Here is a 24,287-nt window from a genome sequence, read left to right on the forward strand (position 1 = left end):
CTAATTTTTAATAATTTAATGAATTACAAAGAATTTATATAAAATCATTTAACTTAATCTTAAAAATATATCATAATAAACTTACCTTATTTTTTATAATTTATCCAAAATCACGTTTACCTTATTTTTTACAATTTACAATTAATTATCAAAAATTTATTATGATAATTTATTTTATTGAAGTTCTTATTATAATCATTTATAAGAAACTTTAATTTTATAATAAGTTTTTATTATAGTTTATTTTGTTATGTTAACACGTTTTACTAGTTTATAAAAAAAAAAAATTAATTTCAGTTTTAAAATTTAAAGACCTATTAATGTATTGTATTATAACTAAAATGAAAATAGTAATATATTTTGAGGGCAGTTTTAAAATTTTAAAAGTTATAATTGCCACTAACGTAATATTCTTTGAAATTTTGATAGAAGGGTGAAAAGATATATTAAAATAAATCTTAACGAGGTCATAATGTATTATTAAAAAATATAGGATCGACTTACATATTTCACATAACCTCTTACGGATGGTAGTAATTTATTAAAAAAGAAAGACAATTTAACAAATTAATTGTGATTTGGCTTTTCAATCAAAACGGTGTACTTAGAGACAATAACCAAAACACACTATTTTTTTCCTAAATCCCACTCACCATTTTCTCCAAAACTCTCTCTTTTATCATATTTTTTCTCACTTTTTCACAATCTAAATATCTTGTCTACCACCACCACCACCGCTCTTAATCTCCTCTCTCTAGTAACCTTCATTACTAAAACCCTAACCTCAACCCCAGAACTCTCCCATTCTTCTTTTCATCTTCAAAACTCACTCGAATTTCACACAGTTTCCCAACCATTCAAGACCCTAAATAAAAAGTTCATTCCAAAAAGCAGACGACAGCGAATCCGATGAAGTCGGAGCATATAAGTACGAAATAGACGAGGAATTGGACAACAAAAAGGACTATGACCTGGATTATGATCCCTCAGGCGTTGCTAGTGGTGGAGATGAGGTAATGACTTAGGAGTTATGCCTCTGGCTCCATATTGCTCCACTTTACTACCTTGATATCTGTTACCATATAAATCCAACATGAAACCGAACCTGCCTTTAGTTATAACCACCATACTTAACTTCAAAATACCTAATTTCGTGATCAGATTTCAATGAGTTCTTGTATGGATTATTGTGATTGTTATTGATAAATATATGAGACCGGCGATGATCTTACCAAATTATAAACTGGGTATTGTTTATAGTGTTAAGGTTTGATACGATTAAAAAGGGTTGTGGAGGGTGCATGAGAATTTTAAGGAGGAAAAGATTAATGTTGAAGTTGTTGTGCTGGTGGTTGAGATGGTGGATTGGAGATTATTAGGGTTTAGAGTCGCTGCTGTCATTGCCGGAGATGGATTGTATGTCATTCGTGGAGCTGGATTATAGAAGTTGTTCCTGTTGAATTGATTTAGACAAAATGGTGTGTTTTATTGCAATTAATTTGCCGACTTGTCTTTTCTTTTCTTTTTTCAAATTTTACCTCCGATGCCACGTCTGCATACACTAGCCAAATTTTTCATTAAACATCACCGGAATCCCAAAATGGAAAATAAAATGAAAGAATGGTAATTGTTGTATAATTTTTAATAGAATTGGACAATTTAGAAAAATTGTCCAAACCTCAGGAATTTTTACGTTATTAGGCCTAATAATAATAATAATAATACACTATGAGGTTTTACTTTGTAGGGCCTTCCTTTAACGCTACCCGAAAGGAACTAGAAGTAACATTTTCTCTGATCGCCAGCCGTTAACCAAGTCAATCAAATCTGCTTCTTGCGCTCCTAAGTATATGACCTTTTGCCTTTTTCTGCTTTTCGGTTTTATCGATCCTTCTTCCATTCTATCACTTGAATTTGTAAATCCGGCTCGCTCCCGGCTCCGTGTCCTTTGGAATTATTATTTTTATTATTATTATTAGTAGTATTATTATTGATGATGCAGCTATCATTAACAAAGAAAAGAAAAGCTTATAGATGCAAACAAATCAATTTATAAAGACAATTAATCGAATCTAATTTGTGGTATGAGGATACACGAAAATGGCTGCCATCTCCACAGGCATTATAAATTTGTGATATCCTGAGGTGCAGCTTTTAAAAGTAAAATCAATTAAAAGCTGTCTCTCTTACTCTCTATCTATTAGCATTGCTTCACCTTATCTTCTTCATGGAACACCTACACCAATTTCCCTTTTTCCCTGCCTTCTTCTGCTTCCTTCTGTTCATCTTTGTTATTCAGAGTAAAAGGACAAAATCAGAAGTCAGCAACTCGTCTTCGAAGTTACCTCCAGGGCCAAGAAAGCTACCTATTATAGGCAACATGCTCCAGCTCATTGGTTCTCTACTTCATCATCGTCTAAGAGATTTAGCCACCCAATATGGCCCCGTAATGCACCTTCAGCTCGGCGAAGTTTCAAATTTTGTCATTTCTTCGCCTGAAGCTGCAAGAGAAGTGATGAAAACTCATGACATTAGCTTTGCTCAAAGACCCTTTGTGCTTGCAGCAAGTATTGTCATGTATAATTTCAAAGACATTGTTTTTGCACCTTATGGAGATCAATGGAGGCAGCTACGAAAAATCTGTATTCTTGAACTATTAAGCCTAAAACGTGTTCAATCATTCAGATCAGTTCGAGAAGAAGAGGTATTGTTTCTTGTCAACTCCATTTCTTCAAATGCAGGGTCACCTATCAATCTTGGTAAGATGGTGCTTTCTTTATCTAGCACTCTTACTTTAAGAAATGCTTTTGGTAAGTTTTGCAAGCAGAAGGATGAATTTGTACCACTTGTTAAGAAAATTCTTCTGATGTTAGAAGGTTTCAGTGTTGCGGATACCTTTCCTTCCTTTAAATTTCTTCATGGTCTGACTGGGATCAGGCGTAAACTAGAAAGGCTGCATCAAGAAGCAGATACAATTCTTGAAAATATAATCAAAGAACATAGAGACAATAAAGCATCAGGTAGAAGTGATATGAAAAGCGAAGCAGTGGATCTTGTGGATGTCCTTTTGAATCTTCACGACCATGGCAACCTTGAATTCCCTTTCACAACTGACAACATCAAAGCAGTCATGCTAGTAAGTACTGCCCATCAATTGTTTTTGTTTTTATTTTCGAATTTTTTATTTGGCTCAGAGTGAGTTTTAAAGCTGTAACCTTAGTATTGGAGCCGATTTCCAGAAGCACTGAGCCAGAGCTCATTGATAAGAGTTGCCCATCATTTCTATTTCCTTACACAAGTGTAACTTATTCGTCTGAAATTATTGAGTTATTTCTTATCTTGTATAATCATTCTTTGAATATTTAAAATTGAGTAATTTTAGACAATCTTGTTGAATTTTCTATATGTTCAACACAATTTCAGGACTTGTTTATTGCTGGAACTGAGTCATCATCTGGAATAATAGAATGGGCAATGGCAGAAATGATTAAAAATTCAAGAGTGCTGGGAAAAGCACAAGAAGAGGTGAGGCAAATCTTTAATAAAAAACAATGTATAATAGATGAAACGGGCCTTCAAGAATTGAAATACTTAAAACTAGTTATCAAAGAAACATTGAGATTACATCCTCCTGCTCCACTGCTTCTTCCGAGAGAATGTAGAGAGAAAGTAGAAGTTTGTGGATATGAAATACCAGTCAACGCTAAAGTTATTGTTAATGCATGGGCCATCGGCAGAGATCCTCGTTATTGGAATGAAGCTGAGAAGTTTTTTCCAGAGAGATTTTTGGATAATTCAATCGACTATAAAGGGAATGACTTTGAATTCATTCCATTTGGTGCTGGAAGGAGAATGTGTCCTGGTATATCATATGGTATGGCTGTTATAGAGCTATCACTTGCAAATTTGTTATACCATTTTGATTGGAAACTCCCTGATGGTATGGAACCTAAGGACTTTGACATGTCTGAATCTTTTGGAGTTACGGCTAGAAAGAAGAATGAGCTCTTCTTGATTCCCATTCCGTACCAACCTTAATTAACCAGTCAATAAAATTCAATAAAAAAATTGATACTATTCGTTTGTTATTTATCTTTTGATTTTAAACAGAATTTTAAAATATTGTATTCAGAATTTGGTCCATTATATTAACATTAGCGTTCTGTTAAAAAAAAATGATCTCATCTAATTACTAATTTACCACCTCCGAAACGTGGATTAATATTTTTCACCATTCATGATTTTATGATTTTAATTACAAAGGCTCATCTCTACTTGCTTCCACTCAGCTAGTTACTTCGTTGACCTTCTTTAGTTCATGAATGCCCTCCGACGTCTCAACATATATTATTATTATTATTATTATAAGAAGTAAAAAATTTATTTAAGTTTAATGAATTTCTTGTATTTTACTCTAAATTTTACCTTTTATCCATAAGTATAAATCGAGTAAATCTCTCTTTTTTTCTTCTTTAAGTTTTGCTAATGAAGTGCATAAAAATTTATAATGTGTTTATTAAAATTAAATAAAAAATAAAGTTTAGTTTTCTAAATATGAAAAACTAAATTAACTTTTTATTTTATATTTAAAAGATAAAAATTTCATTAAATTTTTTATTTTATAGAAAAATTCTTTGTAATATAAAAATTTGACATATGTACACAGTATTTTAGAAATGCTTTAACATATATAAAGTACAAAGAAATAGGGGCATTTAAATTCACTAACAGGGTCTATTAATTCCTTAGTTAATTGAATTAACTGAATTATTAATTAATTTAATCTAATAATAAATAATATTAACTAATAATTTATTAAGTACAAGCTTAATCTGATTAGTCCTAGAAGTCTATCTCGATTAGAATTTCCAATCATAATTATAATCAAAATCTAATTGTAAAAGTTCAATAATAGAATTTTCAAATTGGCAAAAAGAAACACAGAATGATACCAATCTGTTTTTGCAAGTAATATTTCAATTTTTTCCACGTTAGTTAACCATCAAATATCAATTAATTACGTTGACTGCAAATACAAGATGTACATATAGATATAATTATAGGTATTTAGAATGTTATTAATTAATATATTAGTTAAATTTGTCAATTAACAATAAATATAGTATTTTTAATTGGATTCTCTGAGACTTAATTAAGTATAAGTTAGACTAACATGTATATAGAATATATTTTGGTAATTTATTTCTCTAACAAGTTAAATTGCTCTTTGAAGAATCATGCACACGAGAACTTAGAATTGATTATTAAGATTATAATAAGGTACAAATAAAAAATATTTAAAAAACTGATTGATTTGAAATAAATATTAGTTAGAATTAATTATAATTAAGAGATCATTAATAAATATATATATATATATATATATATATATATATATATATATATATATAATATTATTTGAAATATTGAAGGAAGAAGGACTCTTGACTTGTCCTCCTCCTCCTCCAGTAGTTTGCTCCTGTTCTTTTGAGCCAATAAAGATCCCAGAGTCTGTCGCAGTGCCAGCTCTTCAAATAAAGCAAGAACCGCCAGACCTTCCACCAATTTCTGATAAGATCATGGAAACAACTTCAAATCCTATTGTCCAAACCTCTTCCCTCTCACTACCTACCTCATGTAAACATTATATTACTGATAAGATCGATAACCTAGTAGAAATATCCCATATTCCAGAAACTGCCCAAATCCAAAATTCTCTTGTCCCAATTCTCAACCCTTATGCTGTCTTCCGACGTAACCAGTCTTTTTCTAGACAACTGAGACATATTATTTCTAGACCTTTTGTCAATATAAAAGAATATGTACAGTCGTCTTCCCTTTCTCAGTGTGTTCTCTCTTCTGTAACTACTGAACAATACGTGACCTTAGAGATTCCACCCCATTTCATCCAACAGTGGAGACAATAGAGGTATACCCACCTCCACTTTGGAGCCATCAGACTTGTTCTCTCCTATCATGGGAGACAAGGACTTCCAGTTACAGCAAGACTCTCTTTGTTAGATACCCGGTATCTAAATTATGAACATGCTGTAATCGGCTCTATTACTACAACACTGAATGCAGGGAGCGTAGTGCTAACGTTCTTCCCTAATTTCAACATGTCATTAGAAGATTCACATCTTAGTCGGGGCCTTGAAGGTTCAAGTCCAGATTATGTGCGATCAGTTGCCGATACCATTTCGGCTACTCTTCATCATCGGGATGGTTTACAGGCTTCAAGACCATGCAATAAATCCTGCAGACTCGAGGTCTCTCCAAATGGAGACGCATTATTTATCTTCTTTACGACAGTGGTCTTACTCCCACTATAGTTCAAACTCCTAGGCAATTGCCTAGAGAAGAACTGGAGAAGTTGATTCCCTCCGTTTGGATCACAAATTATGAGAAGCTTCACCAAAGCTCACGACTGTCCAAACAAGATCCAATCTTCATCAAACAGCTTGACAAGTCCTGGCCAAGGTTTCATATCTATCATCATCTTCAAATCCTCATACTATCTCTATGATTCAACCGGTACAGAGATCTTATGAGAAGAAAATTCCCATTCACAGCTTCAGGTCAAACGGGTGGGAAGTTTATAAAGGCAAGATTAATGGTCATTTCATTTGGGATGTTAATCCCTCCAGATGTGATCTTGGATGTAACTGCCAAGATGTTCTGGATGATCTAGAAATCGGGTCAAAGGGGACTAAGACTTGGAAAAGAAAACATACATGTTCTAGTCCACCTAGATATGATGATAAAGATGATGATCAACCTGATTCCATTCAGGTTCCGGCAAAAAACAAGAAAGAAAGACCTTGGATCGGTCTTCCACCAGATAAGAATAAACCGATGTCCAATGATGACTATCTAAAGAGATGCTTTGAAATATTGAAGGAAGAAGGACTCTTGACTTGTCCTCCTCCTCCAGTAGTTTGCTCCTGTTCTTTTGAGCCAATAAAGATCCCAGAGTCTGTCGCAGTTCCATGTTTTATGGTCAACTCAGAAGAATTTCCTCCTCTGGCGAGGAAAGAAAATGAACAGACCAAGGCGCCTGCCCGCCCTTTTATTGTGAAGGATACAGTCCAACTGCAGTGAGTTTGGCCCTCTCTCATTCTTCGAGGAAGTTTTGAACTGGCAGACGAACAATGCTGTTGCCCAGAATCATTATCTGGAAAAGATTGATAATAGACTCTCAGAAGTCTATGAAAAAACCAGTTCCATAGAAGCTCATGTCACCTCATTCAGAGAAGAAGCCTTACGGATGCACACGAAGCTTTCATCCAGGCTATTTAAGCTTGAGCAAGAGATGGAACAGATTCGCAACTCAAATTTACATCACCTTTATTCGGCAAAGGATAAAGAGATCTTAAGTCGAAAGAGCGACTTCGGAAATAGAAAGAGATCTTTACCCTTCTAAACAATCTACCTCTTCTCAACTAAATTTTCCTATTTCTACACCACACCCTTTCATGTCCACGGTTATGCCTGTTAAACAATATGCTACTATCTCAGACTTGGTGCCTCGAGCATCCAAACCGGCATCCAACCCTGCAAAAAGGACATCCTCAACTCCCTCATCCTTTCCATCCAAGCCTTCAAAGGATAAAGGACCTACTAAAACACAGATGGCTATACAGCAAAACCCTCCTATCTTTACGGAGACTACCTCCTCCTCAACTGGGTCGTATATTTCGGATTCGGATCATCTCAGTTTGAACTACGACTTGACTCTTCCTCTTCCCGATCGAGGAACTGATATCTCTATATCAACAGCTGAGTCTGGAACACAAGGTCCTCATGTGTTGATGAACACACCGCAAGAGCCCGAGATTACAGAGGAAACTGAAGAATTAGAGCCTCTTGCTCCAGAACATCCTTTCCCGCCAAAACCAGGTTCTGGTCCCTGGTTCTCTTTAGATACTGTGCCTCCATCACAATGGCGTAACAAAATCTTGGAATTCAATGCTTGGCTTGATCTCCAAATGATAAATCCTCAAGCTAGTCTCCAAGCTGTCTTAACAGAATTCACATCAAGGTTCACTGGCACATTACGGGATTGGTTCTCTCACTTGTCCGAATACCGGCTTCAATTTGTTCAACTTGGTTCTATCACTCAAGCTCCGGCACAAATCCATCAACAGTTTCTAGGAGACTACAATTTAATTTTCGGACAAAGAAAACAAGAGTACTTTGATCGCGAAATGTTCTATGAAGAGAAAAGATCTAGAAGTTCACTATGTTCATATGTCCAAACTCTATTATAAACTCGCCGGGCCCAATAGTGATGATCTCAAATATACTTTGTCGACTCTCTCACTCAAGAAATGCACCACAAATTCAACGCATGATGACAGAAACTCACAGAGATATCACTCATATTTCTCTCGAGAAATCCGGCAATTCAACCCCGCCACTCTAGACAAGATGTGTGAACAGCAGAACTTTTCAAAAGATTGCAAAGGAGAAGCATTGCTAAGAAACTTATGCAACAGGGATTATCTCCAAATCAAATGCAAAGAGAAGCACTGTGATCAGACCAAAGAAGAAAAACATTTTCTTCTCATTCTAAGGAATCTTCTCATTACAAGCAAAGAAAGGGAAGGAAGATACTGTTGGTTCAAAAGGAAATCGACAAACAAGCGTAAATCGGATCGGTGCTACATCTGTGGCCAAAGAGGGCACTATGCAAAGAAATGCCCTAACAATGTCGAATCGACTGCTCTTCTTCATCAATTAAGAGATTCATGTCCGGAAGATCTATCCGACCATGACCTTGAGTCTCTTTTCTCGGAAGAAGAAATGACATCTTCTCGGACTCTATTTGCCATTCCGTACTCGGACAACAAAGATGATGATGAAGATTCTTCGGACGAAGAAACATCTATTCTTACTATTGGTCCCGCTCTTCAAATAAAGCAAGAACCGCCCGGACCTTCCACCAATTTCCGAGGGATTTACAATGGCTACAACCTCTACCTTCTCCCGATTATATCCTTGCAGATATATCTTACATCGTTTCCCCGAGATATCTTCTCCAAGGAAAATACCTACACCGATTTCAAACCAGTCTCCTCTTCTTCTACATCATTATTCATTCCTACTTCTCCGGAAAGTATGGAAAATTCATCTTCACCGGAAGTCACATCAAAGACAACCTATTCATCCTACACCGTTGGTATCCATCCATGTCGCTTGGCAAATATGAAAAACCTATCCTTATTCTGCTTTGATGGATACGGGATCTCATTTTACAATGTTAAATCCCCGATGCTCTGCCTAGTTCAGCATGGAAAAAAGGATTCATCACTTCACGTGCGAGATGGCAAAAGTTTTCATACTACAATGGTCTCTAAACAAAGATTGGAATACGAGTTCTTCCCAGATCAGATTGTATGGATCCACGTCATTGGATCCTATCCGTTTGGAAGAGATCTTTTAGTTGGGTTTGATACTTATCATACAGTGAAAGATTACAAATCCCGCCAACAGGGCTTAAGTATAAGCGGGAATTTCTCCCTTATACTCAAAATCCCAATCAGTTCTCCATTGCGAAGTCCCTCCGGACTTTGCTCACTTAAAGGGTTGTTCATACCATGTCACGATTCTCATAGAAACTTCTATCATCCTTCTCCACTATACAAGAACCCGGACTTCTTCATCACTCTCCCTTCAAATTAAATGAAGATGTCAACCCCACTAGAGCCGTACCATCCCGGAATGTCTCCATCCGATTTGGCTTTAGCAAGATAGGAATGCCAAGAACTTCTTCAAATAAGGCTTGATAGAACCTACACGGTCTCCCTTGGGCATGCCAAGCATTCTATGTAGAAAGAGATCGGGAGAAACTAAGAGGGAAAGAAAAGGCTCGTAATTGATTACAAGCCCCTGAATCATTTTCTTTCAGATGACAAATTTCCGATTCCTAAAATCTCTTCTCTATTGATTCGTCTTCAAGGAGCAACCTATTTCTCTAAGTTCGATCTGAAGTCAGGATTTTGGCAGTTGGGTATTCACCCTGAAGAAAGATACAAGACCGCCTTCTGCATCCCAGATGCTCAGTACCAATGGACTGTTATGCCTTTTGGGCTTAAAACAGCTCCTTCCATCTTCCAGAAGGCGATGGTCCGAATTTTTGAATCAATCCTGGATACTTGCATCATTTACATTGATGATATCCTACTTTTCTCAAAGTCAGCTAAAGAGCATGATGATCTTCTCAGAAGATTTCACAGTTTAGTCCATTCATATGGGATAATGCTTTCAGAGAAAAAGTCTTACATTGGACAAACTGAGGTTGACTTTCTTGGGCTCAAGCTAAAAAATGGGCAGTATGAAGCAGGCTCACATTTAGCTCAAGAATTGCGGCATTTCCCCAGTGAGAATCTATCCAAAAAACAGATCCAACAGTTTCTGGGGATCATCAATTACATACGAGACTTTATTCCAAAGGCCGCGGCCCATACTAAGGCCCTGACTGCACAGTTGAAGAAAGATGCGGGCCTATGGACTCGGGCCATGACTGTTAGGATATTAAAACAATTTGGCCCAAAGACTCTCACTATTCCTGCTGATGACGCACAGCTGATTCTTCAGACTGATGCAAGTGACTATGCTTGGGGTGCTATTCTCCTCCAAAAACAGGAAAATAAGGAGTCATTATGCAGACACGTGTCAGGACAATTCAAGGACAGTGAACTTCATTATCATTCAAATATTAAGGAGATTCTGGCGGTAAAATATGCAATTCAGAAGTGCGAATTCTTTGTGGCCTCAAGACATTTTATAATTAGAATGGACAATTCTAATTTCCCTTGCATTCTGGAATTCAAAGGACGACAAATCCCTGATAAACAACTGCTTCGCCTGAAAGAGTGGTTCTCTCAGTATGATTTTGAAGTACAACACATTCAAGGTGATAAAAATCTTATCCCTGACTTTCTATCCCAATTATCCAAATCTTTTATGGATCCTCCTAGTCCTTCTTTATTTATCTTTATGGCACAATTTAGTCCCAGGACTATGCACCCAAATCAACCTGAATGTATGTCTATACAAGAATTTAAACTTTGGGTCTATAGACGTATCTTAGCCTTCTATCAGACTATCGTACCAAATCCAAAAGACTTTTCTGCCTCATTCCCTTGGAAACTTTTCCCCACTATTACAGAAACGTTTCCTTCAACTTCTGGTATCTCTGGTACCTCACATGTCTTTATCATCTTCCTGTAGAACTACCATTGTTACAAACCTTATGGTTCTTACACAGAGAAGAGAATGAGTCACATCCAGCCTGGCAATTTTTCCTACTATTTGACAATCAACAGGCATGGCAATACAGGCTCAGAAGGTTGGTGAACCAATCAGGTCTTCTCCACATGGCAGATCATGATAAGGCTTTGACCTATCATACCATCCTCTTTCTCCATCAGCGACACAACTCCAATGACACTGTTGCAACAGACATTACAGAATGGAGAACTCTCCCTGGACATTTTGAAGAAATGCCCCTTGTCATTAAACATGCTTTACTTCATAAAGGGAATAAGCTAAATCATACAGCTAATGAGGTGATTCCAGTCATCAACATGCAAAGACAATCCACGGATCAAAGACGGTTGTTCACTTCAACCTCTTCGATACAGTCACCTCCAGCTAGACAACAATCTGAAGCTACGTCTTCAATGTCAATGAATCCAGCCTTTCAAGGTTCAATGTCAATGAATCCAGCCTTTCAAGAACCATGGTCTCAACTAGAAGAATCTCTTCTCCCATCCTCACAGCTTTTAGCCCAAATGACACCTTTAAGGCCTTCTAGGCCTTGTCCAACTAGCAGGCCCAACCCATCAAGAAGAAGGCGTCGAAGCTACAGAGATAGTGACTCAGATGATTCTGATGATAACTACTCAGAGTGTGGATCCACAAACAGACAAAACAAGTGATGTCATAATGCACTCCCAACAGCAAGAATCTATATTATGGTCCCCATCATTTAGAGTCATTTGGCCTTACATGTTTTGGCCTTATATGTCATTATTAGGGTCTCCATTATTAAAGTCGATATTATTAAAGTCGTTTGGCCTTATATGTTTTGGCCTTATATGTCATTATTAGGGTCTCCATTATTAAAGTCGATATTATTAAAGTCGTTTGGACATATATGTCAGTATGTTTTGGAGTCTTGTAAGAAGGAATATATTCCTTCACATGTGTGATTTAGAGATAAGGAGTAAGAGTTATGTAAGTGCATGCATTAAGCATAGTAGTCTTGCCAGGTGGCAAGAGTTTGTGGTTTGTAAGTTTATCTTGACGTTTCCTCTTCTCCTATATAAAGGGGGGTTCGTCTCTCATGTAAGGCAAGTGGTGCAAGGAATAAAACACTTATCTTTCCCTTATCTTTCATGGCTTTCTAATTTCTCTATTCTTCTTCTCGATCCTATGGCAATGAATTAGCTGTTGCTACGATCTGTTTCTGTTATAATCCAAAAGGGCTAACTCGACTAACTCGGCTATTCGAGTTTCAAAGAAGCAGAAAGACCCCCATGGCGAGGTGCCTCTTTGGTCTTAGCTTAAAGAAACTCTCTTGCCTTGAGTAAGGATATCCTCCTTGAGTTTACAGCATGAGGATTAAGGCCAAAACATGTAAGGCCAAACGACTCTAAATGATGGGGACCATAATATAGATAACAATGGTAGTTCTACAGGAAGATGATAAAGACATGTGAGGTACCAGAGATTGGTACTGAGCATCTGGGATGCAGAAGGCGGTCTTGTATCTTTCTTCGTCCCTTGAATTCCAGAATGCGAGGGAAATTAGAATTGTCCATTCTAATGACTCATAAATTATTTCATTAATTCTTAAAAAATCTAATTCTTAAAAAATTAATATCCTAAATATATTTAATTTATTTTTACTATGTTATAAAAGTATTATATATAATCTTAACACCTTTTATGATATTTAGTTATTTAATATTTTTCTATTTGTTTAATTCTTTTGCATAACTTTTTATATTAAAATTTTATAAAATTAGTATTTGAAAGTTGTACAAAATCAATAAAACTTATACCACTATAAACATAACATCACAAAAATCTCCTATCAAGCTAATTGCTTTTTGTAAAAATACAATATTATGATCGACATTTTAATTAATAAACCTTTTTTAAAAGAAAAACTATAAATATGACTTTGAAGTTCGATACATATTTTTATTTTATTTTAGAGATTTTTTACTTTTTATAAGAAAAAATATTTGTTTAATTGTCCATATACTATTTTAATTTCTTTATACTATGCATATATTTTCTTTTTATTTTAGATATATCTTTTATCTTTTATAAGAAATTTACTTAATTATTCATATATTATTTTTGTTTACAACATATATTTTGTTATAGTTGAGAAATCAATTTTCTAAATTAAAAGTGAAGGTAATTTTTCCCGCTTTATGTAAATACTTTCACTTCATTTATATCAATAATTTTTAATTTCTTTCAATTTTAAGATGGAAATTACTATCATTGTTTTAAAAGAATAAAAATTATTAATATGAAACTCAATTTCTAATACTTTTCAACACTAAATCATAAATTCTTAACAACAAATATCTAAAATTTTGAAACTTATATATTCAACAAGTAAATAATAATTCTCTTCAAACTAAATTAATTAGTATTTTTCTAGTTTTATTTATAAAGAAAGGAGAGCAAATAAATGTTAAATTAAAAAATAAAAAACTTTATATTTACTTTTATTTTTATAACAAATATTTTATTAAGAGATTAAAAAACTTCTTTGAAATAAAGATCTCAACGTTTGTTGCTTTAGATCATGCACAACTGTTAATAAATAATACAAGTGGACTTTTACTGTTTTTTTTCTTACTCTTCCATTGCTCATGACTTGCTCTGTGAAAACAAAAAATGTAAAAATAACAAGCCAACGGAGTAAAAATGTAAGCAAAATAATACTAAAAAGTATTTTTACAATAAAGAAGCAATAATAGTTTTCTTTCTACTCCTATCAATCCCGGAAAAAAGACTCTAGTATTTTCTATGTATCTTATTACATGTTTCTTTTTGATAAATTTAATATAATAATAGAAAATACAAGGCATTACAGTGACAATATATCAAAAAGCTACAAAAAGAATCACTAGAGAGAAAGTATCGCCAATAAAATCATAGAGACAAAATTGATAAAAATAAAGAAAAAAGTTGTGTCAATTAAATTTATTTATAATAATAATAATGATAAAATCAAAATAAATTACCAAATTTTAAGTACTATAAAATGTAATAATATAATAATACTAATAATAATAATATAATATATTTAAAATAATTTTTCTTATTAAAAATAATAGAGACAAGAATAAAAAACTAGACAACCCAATTAAATTCTATGAAAGTCTACGGAACCTATAATCTAGGCTCTGATATCAAAAATATAACACCCGACTCTATACCAGTAAGCGAGTGCTACAAAAATTGATACTGTAGATTATACTATAATTACTTAATAAATATATCATTAAAATAGTTATCATAACACAATTGGTGAACCGGAATATTTAACTATTAACATCATACTTTTAAGACTTTACAATCACTCAGGAGTATCCAAGCCTCAGTTAATAAGATAAGAGTGAAAAAATAAATCTAATAGCCTATACGCTATCAAAGAAGAAAAAAAATAATAATAGTACACAATTCTATAGTAATAAATATAATAAGTGGAAACAAGAACATCACTCAAGCATCTACTAGGGGATCAGCAAAATAAATCTAAGAACAATTAAAAATAAAAGGATAAGAAAACTCGGTGAAATGATAAGAATATAACAAGGGAAAAAAAGACAAGAGGGGGGTAATATCACTATATTTATATATATACACAAATATAAAACATAATTTAAGTAAAACTATAATGGCTGGATAAATAATATTTAAATAGAATTTATTAAATCCACAAGCGTCAACTTCTAAAATAGATCACTAAAAATATGTTGTTGAATTGTATCATTAGTACTATGCTTAATTAAAATATAATATTCATTGTAACACCATAAAAATATAAAAAAAATACACACTCATCCATGTTTTCTAAAGATCCTAACAACTTTGGATGCTTAAACGTCTCACCTCTGCAAATCCAAAAGTAAAAATAACTAGCCATATGCATGCTGACAACCCCTAAAAGGCACCACCTAATATACGCTCCAAAGACATTCCCAAAGATAATATATTCTACTATCATTCGATGGCCAAAATATGCCCATATAGGCTACAAAAATGAATGTATATTTATTTATCCAGCTAATAAAATTTTCAAGTTTGCAACATATAAAAAATACTAAAATTACCATTACCTAATATAAGTGAGAGTAAAAAAAATAAAAAAAAGAATTTGAACCAACTTGATTGAAATCGGATAAATGATTAAACATGATGGACATGTAACAAATTTTTAAAAAAATTGTCTGAAATTCGACATCATTTTCTCTAAAATCGGACTACTCCGCCTTGTAAAACGAGTCTGGAATCTGCAGAAAAATCACTTCTATATAAATCCCAAAATTCATTTGAACCTCTAAATTTCATTTTATGCCTAAGCAGATCAATTTCATAACATAATACAATTAAGGCACAACATCCGGCTTCAACAATTAATTTTCATAATATTCGAATTTATTTAATTTATTGCAGTCTCTTAATTCCAATAATTAATATATCGACATTCAAATAATTCTCCGCCACACGATATCACCACAATAATTAACTCTGAGCTTTTAAATAATTTAACGGTCCTATAATCATTTAACAACTGACAATTTAACGATAATTCAACAGGATTAAATATTTTAATTTTAATACAACAATTCACATTAAAAATTCACAAGTTATTATCCGAAAAGAGTTTTAACGAACCAATACCACCAAAATTCTCCAAATAATGTGACAAACATTCTGCCCCTCGGAAAATTCGACGTCGTCGAAAACGCGATCTTAGACCACCTACTCGAAGATCTCGACACAAGGAGTCCGAATATGTAATTATTTTCACCTAACTCTTTACCGATCTTTCAAAAAAAAAACCAAGAAAGTCGCTGCTCCGGCGAAGCTCCTCCTCCCATTTCCGGCGATGGCAACTGCAAAGGAGGTCCAAAATGGGCTGCTTGGAGCTTGAGAAAGCTAATGGTAGCAGCCCTGTAGAGCCACAACACCTGCAACAGCCCCAAGAAGAAATGGCAGCCTATATCCCTTTTTTCTTCAATTTTTCGGGCAAGAAATGGAAGGAAAAGGAGCTGCCGTCGGTCAAGGGCGGTGGAGGACGATTGGACTACTGCTCAGGCAGCTGGAAAATTGTGAGGAAGGGGAGGGACAGCTTGAACAGAGAAGGAGACGTGAGGTGAGGTGGGCGCAAGCGGGAAGAAAAGAAAATAAATGGGAGAGAAGAAGAAAAATGGATCGTTTTGGATAAAAAATATGTATTTATTATTGTTATTATTATTATTTTCTTTATTAAGTACTGTAAACACATATTACACACTAACACACACACATATATATATATATATATATATATATATATATATATATATATATATATATATATATATATATCTCCTCGTATACCTACAACGGTCAAAATAATATTTTTAAAACTTACTTGAATAACTCCTCAATTCCTATGTAAACCAATTCTTGATAGAGGTTTTTCATATTTTATTATCTCATAAATATAAGTAAGTAGTCTATAGATAATATCTATTTCATATCAAAATAGATCCTTTTTTTTTATATATTTTTTTATTTGTACATCAGATCTTTTAGAGCATTTTCGCTGAGCAAAATTACCTTTGTCTTTGTTTATGTCTCGAGTTAAAACAAATTACTATAATTTACCCCATCTACATATCAGTATATATATAAAGTATAATGAAAATCATAGAAATATTTATAAAATTTAGTATTTTAAATTAACTTAATTTAAATATTTTATTGCAATAAAATCGTTATATTATATAGTACATACTTGCATCATACGACTAATTACAAAATGCAGAGAAATGAATGAATTAATGTCTCAATTAATTAAATATTAGAAAAAATTTACGAGTGTTACACATCTATTTGGTTAACCTCCGTATCAGGATTCGTTTATAACCCTAGCACTATATGAATGGATGTCATTTTAACAGCTAGTGAGAAAATCTCATCAAAACTAACACTATTTTTTTAGTTGAACCCTTTGATACTTGATCTGACTTTGAATCATGGATAGTTACTATGTCTTCATGGATAATATTTTTGCAACTTGCTTGAACATGAATAACTCCTTTTGGTATTTTATGCACACTCTTATATGAACCAATATGTCAATTCCTGTGTGAACCAATTCTTGATAGAGGTTTTGTCATATTTTATTATCTCATAAATATAAGTAAGGAGTCTATGGATAATATCCATTTCATATCAAAATAGATTCTTTTTTTTTTTGTTTATATATTTTTTTATTTGTACATCAGATCTTTTAGAGCGTTTTCGCTGAGCAAGATTATCCTTGTCTTTGTTTATGTCTCGGGTTAAAACAAATTACTATAATTTACCCCGTCTACGTATCAGTATATATATATATATATATGAAGTATAATGAAAATCATAGAAATATTTATAAAATTTAGTATTTTAAATTAACTTAATTTAAGTTTTTTATTGCAATAAAATCGTTATATTATATAGTACATACTTGCATCATACAACTAATTATAAAATGCAGAGGAATGAATGAATTAATGTCTTAATTAATTAAAATACTAGGAAAAATTTACGAGTGTTACACATCTATTTGGTTAACCTTCGTATCAGGATTCGTTTCTAACCCTAGCACTATATGAATGGATGTCATTTTAACAGCTAGTGAGAAAATCTCATCAAAACTAACACTATTTTTTTAGTTGAACCCTTTGATAATTGATCTGACTTTGAATCATGGATAGTTACTATGTCTTCATGCTTGATTCTGAACACCTATATATTTTTCAAAGCCTTCTCGCCTTTTGGCAATTTTACTAGTTTAAACATCTTATTCTCGTGAAAGGACTTCATCTTATCTTGCATGGCTTTAATCCTTTTCTCCTTAGATTCGTCATTAATGGCTTCTTCAGAATTCTCAAGTTCTCCCCAATCAGTGAGTAGCACATACTCATTGGTGGGATACCTTGTAGAAGGTTGTATTGTTCTCTCACTTCTTCTTAAAGAATTACGGAAGACACATGTGCTGTTATTGGTTGATGAACATTATAGTTTTTATCTTTAGAACTAACTTCTATGGGAGCATCATCTTCATTAAGTAAATCAATTTGATATTTATTTCCAACTTGTCTTAGTATCAACGTTGGAGGAATTAGTTACAAATTTGCTGAGTCACCATTGGAATTAGGAACATCATTCTTTATTTATTTTGCAAATATGTTCAATGATATCATTTTCAATAATACAACATCATGACCCTTGACAAATTTTTTCTTCAATTGGATAAAATATCTATTGGCAAATTGATCTTGACCATAGCCAATAAAATTCACTATCCTGTTTTGGCATCAATTTGGACCTCTCATCCTTAGGGATATTCACAAAATGCTTTATAGGCAAACATTTGTTGATGATCATAGGAAACATCCATCCTTACCACAATATTTTTATTAAATACCAATTTTAGAGGGAACATGGTAAAGATTCCGAGTCTGCTGCGGGTCCTAGCGGCCCATCTGCTAGTTAGGAGCATTTCCTCCGTCACAGACCTGGTGAGTGGATAAGCAAATAACACAGTAGTTTTCAAATATACTATATATATGCTGTTATAATTTATTTAATTATTTAATTATGTAACTATTTATTTACTTATTTATTTATTGTCTTACATTAATTGAAATTTTGAATTTTCTACCTTATTTTTCTATTAGATAAATTGGGAACAAAAAATGGTAATTTTAGTATTTCCTATGTATTGCAAACTTGAGAATTTTATTAGTTGGATAAATGAGTATAAACTCATTTCTATAGCCTATATGATCACACATTGGACATCAGGGACAACATTTAGTATACACAATGTCTTTAAAGCGTATACTAGATAGTGCCTTTTGGGAGCTGTCTGCGAGGGTATTACTAGTTATTTGCACTTTGGAGTTTGCATAGGTGAGACGTCTGAGCGTCCAAAATTACTAAGATCTTTAGGAAAAATGGATGAGTGTATATTGTCGTATGTTATATCTTTTATATATTTTTATGGTATTATAATAAATATTATATTTTAATTAAGCAAAGTACTAGTGATACAATTAAACAATAAATTTTTATTGCTCTATTTTAGAAGCTGACGCTTATGAATTTAGTGAATTCTATTTAAATATAATTTCTCCAGCCATCGTAGTTTTACTTAAATTATGTTTTATATATATGTATATATGTAAATATAACGATATAATCTCCCATTGCATGTTCCCCCTTTTGTTATATTCTTATCCTCTTACTGAGTTTTCACCCTTTTATTTTTAACGTTTCTCAGATTTATTTTGCTGATCCTCTAGTAGATCCTCGAGCATTGTCCTAGTTTCCACTTCATCTGCTCAACTCTAGTGGAGGTTGGGCCGACAGACTCAACTCTTGTTTTTATCAATCTAAAACTGTGTAATATTAGTTTTTTTTCTTTCTGTTAGATTTATTTTGTCACCCTTATCTTATCAACTCAAGCTTGGATACTCCTGAGTGATTGTAAGGTCTTAAAAGTATGATTTTAATAGTTAGATGTTCCAGTTCACCAATTGTGTTATGATAACTATTTTAGTAATATATTTGTCAAGTAAATTATAGTATAATCTACAGTATCAATCTCTGAAGCACCCACCTAGCAGTGTAGTGTCGGGTGTTACAAGATGTCAAAACTACTTTCCCACATAGTGATTGGGAAGAAAAGATATGCATGGATTAGCTAGATGGTTTCAAGCAAAAAGGACAAGAAAATTATGGTTGCAGATCAAGAAGTCTTTACAGCTTGAAGCAGACATCGAGACAATGGTACAAGTTTGAATGAGATATACGGGAGCAAGGCTATAAGAACAATACTTGAGACAATTATATTTTCCTATAGAAATTCTATAATGATGATTTTGTCATTATTTTGCTCTATATAGATAGCATGTTAATTGTGGTCGAAATGTTTTTAATAATAGCCTGAAAAGACTTGGGGCTAGCAAAGTAGATCATTGACCTGAAAATTATCAAAGATAGAGATGTTAATAAACTGTGGTTGTCTTGAGAGAAGTACAATGAGAAAGTACTTCAAAGATTTACTCTAGACAAGACTAAAGCAGTTAGTTGTCCTCTTTAAGCTAAGTTTCAATCAAAGCCCTTCTACATATAAAGAGAAGGTAAAGATGGAAATGATTCCATATGCTCCAATAGTTGGAAGTATGATGTACATCATGGTGTGCACACTACCAAACATTGCTCATACAGTTAAAATAGTGGGTATGTTCCCTTTAAATCTTAGAAAAGAACATCGGGCTGTAGTAAAGTGGATTTTCAAGTATCTTCAAAGTACTTTTAAAATATGCTTATATTTTGGAGATACCAAACCTGTGTTAGTTGGTTACATATATATATATAGCTAATAATGTAGACTTGAGAAAGCCTACTTCAAGTTACTTTATTACCTTTAAAGGATGCGTGATAACGCAATAATATATGCATTTTATATGCTATATATATATATATGTTTTATATATAGCATATAAAATGCATATATTATTGCGTTATCACGCATCCTTTAAAGGTAATAAAGTAACTTGAAGTAGGGTCTTTGGATTTAAGAGATAAATCTCTTCAAAAGGTTTTGAAATTTGGATATCTCTTTCTTCAGTCTTGATTGTAAAATCAGTCTTGAAGAGAGGGAACTTTGAAAACTCATAAATTTGTTTCTTTTGGACTTTGGGTATTTCCCAATCGTCTATATGCTTTGAAAAATCTTCAATAGTGATTTCTTCACTATTTACTAGACCTTTGTACCTCGATGATTCAGAGGCAGAAGAATTTGAGAAAGAAGAAGATCTATGAAGAAAGGTTCTAAATTCATTTTAACCTAAACCAAAATAACTTTCTAGACAAGCCTCGGACCACACTCGACTTTCTTGCCTTACATCGAAGTCGGGTCTTACTCTAGCATAAAATGAAGCCGAACTTGCCTATAGGAAACCCGATGCGATCTAAAATAAATGTAAAATCTTTGTAATGTAGATATGCTTCTAATCCCGGAACCCAATTGGCTCTGATACCAAATTAGAAACAAGATCTAGGAAATAGAAGGAAATAATAAGCAGTGAAGATTTAGATCTAAGTTTGTGGCGTTGTAACCAGATTCACGCTTTAAGCAGCCTGTAGGAGCTTTAGATGCTCTTGCAGAATCTGTTTTCCAGCCTATAAACTTATAGATCTGAAAATAAATTTGAACAGAAACAATCAGCAAGTTTCTGATGTGCAGGATCCTCTTACGAGGCAAGCACAGAGCATACGCTTGATGATGGGGAAAGAAGAAGATGATAGATAAAGAAGATAAACTTTGAATTGCTTTATTAATAATAACAGACTTTGAACATAAACATATAAACAATCTTTGAAAGCTTTAAATAAACATACAACTTTGTAAGACTTTGAAACAGAAGAAAATATAGACTTACAGGAGGAGTTACAAGATTCTCTCTCTCTTACTCACTCTCTTTTACTCTAATCTCTTCTGTGAGATTTAGACTCAGGAAGAGCTTTCTTCTCTCTTCTAAACTCTAAGTTCTAAATTCTGAGGGATGAAGAAGGAGGACTCCTCTATATATAGAGGTCTTGGAGCTTTGGATACTTGTCACGGGCTTTGGATGCTTTGCTTAGTGGAGTAGAAATGATTCCACTTGTCTTTGGAGTCTTGTGGAGATTCTTCACATGCTTTGGAGTCTTTTGATAATGCCAACCGCCTTTGTCGGCCATGTCTTGAAAGAATCTTTTGCTTTTTTGACTTTTGTTTTTTTTTTCTTTTGTCTTTTCTTTTCTTTTCTTTTCTTTTCTTTTTCTTTTTCTTTTCTTTTTCTTTTTGTTTTTCTTTTTCTTTTTGTGGGCTTTAGTGTGGGCTTTTTGGCCTAACACAAATAACCTTGGGCTACCATTTCTGGTTTTTAACCCATGGGCTTTAAAAGAAGGAGATAATATTTATGAGATTTTGAGTATCCCATAACAATCGTCTCCCGCTGGATCATCCAAATCGAATGCAAGATTAGCCTTTGGAAGAGGATGATGATGAGGCTTTGGATTTGCCTTTAGAAGAAGTCGTTTGCATAAACTGTTTTATAAGTTGTAGGAAATCTTCTTGATTTGGTGAAGCTTTGGAAGGAGAAAAGACTTACATGCCAAGAACGTTGTTTGTTCTTTAGGAGGAGGCAAGAAGCTATGTTTGGTCAAGAAGTTTTGAGCGGCTTTTAGGGATGATTTGTCTTGGTGGTTGAATTTATCCCACCATTTTACTTTGAATCGACGGATAAGTGTAATCTCACCATCCGGAAGGCGGATTGAAGTGAAAGTACCATACACATACCCGGGTAAAAAGAAATTTGAATGTGAAAGGAGAAGCGAGGAAAACGCTTTTCCATGGAATTTGGTTTGTAATTTGCTTTGAATAGGTTGAACAGGGGTAAGACTTGGAATAAGAGTCTCGGGGGCATTACCGTAGTAATTCCACCACTGTTTAAACCGATGTAAGGGATTTTGGAGGTTTGGATATTAGTGTCGAAGTAGAATAGCCGGAGTGGCTTCTTCCTTCGTTTTGGATAAGAAAGGTATTGAACCAGGGCTTCACGGTAATCCCAATAGGAGAAAGAGGTGTTAAGATTTGAAGGGTAGGTTCTTTTTTAGAGAAGTAGGGAAGGAACGAAGAGAGTGTAAATCCATACCCCAATCGGACGGGTGAAGGATTCTTTGGATTGTGCATGTTGAATATGCAGGGTCTTTATGGGCTTTGTCTTTTTGAAGTGCTTGAATTTGGCTGAACCAAGAACCTCAAGGATTGACCGGTAATAAGCTTGAGGCTTTGAAATATTCCGTGGTTTAAAACCAACTGGAGGGAAAATCTTTGAAACCAATTTTGAGGGGCTTTCTGTGCGAATCCTTCCTCAATGGTTAAAACATTTTGAAAATAGGTTTTCCAAATACTCATTTGATTTAAAACGTTTTGATTGTGTCAAAACAATCTCCTGAGAGTTTGGCTTTGAAAGACTATTTGAGTTTTGAGATAGATTTGGAGGGAAAATCTCTATCTCTAGGTATTTTGAAAAGGGATAGATAATATACCTTTACCCTTTGTAGAGGGAAGAGGACGACTTTGGAGTCGCCCGGCTTTGGAATGATTTGCTTTGTAGATGGTTCGGTGATTGAACCATTTGTCTTTGTATTCTTCTACTCTTTGAATGAATTCGAGGTCTTCTTTGGGCAAGCCATTCCTGAATTTGTTTGGCTTGATCGGCTTTGAAAGGATCCATCTGAGGTTGAATTGGATCCGGTTGATTAATTTCTTCTTGGATTATCTCAGTCCAAGTCCTGATGGGCTTTGAAGTTGAAGGGAGGACTTCCTTCACTGGGCTTTGAATTTTGGCACGGTTTTGAAGAGGCCGTGGACTTTTCTTCTTTAGATTTCGATTTTCTTGGCATTTTGTATCACTCCTGTTTTTGTAAAAACTCTCTGGTTAGAAAGTCAGGAATAGAATTTGATTCTCCACGAATAAATTCAATTTCAAAATCAAAAACAGATAAGATAGCTTGCCAGCGTGAAAATCATTTTGAAGCTATATTTTGGACATCTTTTGCAAAACTTCTTTTGCGGACTTGCAATCAATCCTTAAAAGAAATTTTGATTTAAAAGATCGCTTTGAAATTTAGAAATACAGAGAACTATCGAAAGGATTTCCTTTTTGATAGTAGAATAATTCTTTTGAGTATCGCTCCAAAGGAGCGTAAGTAAACCGGACAATACATTCTTTGGAATTTTGGACTTGCTTAAGAATCCCACCGTAACCTAACTCGATGCATCCGTTTCGCAATCTTAAATGCGGAAGGATCGGTAGATGCGAGCAAGGAATTTCTAAAACTTGTTTTTAATGCTTTGGACTATCTTTGTATGTTGATCAGACCAAGGAGGAGGGTTTTTCCTTAGCCTATCATCCAGGGGCTTTGCGAGACAGTTT

At 33.8% G+C, this 24,287-nt stretch overlaps 1 protein-coding gene across 3 annotated transcripts; it reads left to right on the forward strand.

The window, feature by feature from the left end:
- Nucleotides 1-585: 585 nt before the first annotated feature.
- Nucleotides 586-4,077, forward strand: LOC8268549 (premnaspirodiene oxygenase-like). Of its 3 annotated transcripts, none has more exons than XM_048378834.1 (3): nt 586-2,759; nt 2,874-3,136; nt 3,424-4,077. In XM_048378834.1, exons 1-3 carry the CDS (start codon nt 2,228-2,230, stop codon nt 4,036-4,038), a joined length of 1,410 nt encoding a protein of 469 aa, XP_048234791.1. In that variant the 5' UTR covers nt 586-2,227; the 3' UTR covers nt 4,039-4,077. The 3 variants fall into 3 exon arrangements, with proteins under 3 accessions (XP_048234791.1, XP_048234792.1, XP_048234790.1); XM_048378835.1 differs by having other exon boundaries at nt 2,877-3,136; XM_048378833.1 differs by having other exon boundaries at nt 588-3,136.
- Nucleotides 4,078-24,287: the final 20,210 nt, after the last annotated feature.

This window comes from Ricinus communis, chromosome 9, assembly GCF_019578655.1.
Source record: "Ricinus communis isolate WT05 ecotype wild-type chromosome 9, ASM1957865v1, whole genome shotgun sequence".
NCBI classification, from domain to species: domain Eukaryota; kingdom Viridiplantae; phylum Streptophyta; class Magnoliopsida; order Malpighiales; family Euphorbiaceae; genus Ricinus; species Ricinus communis.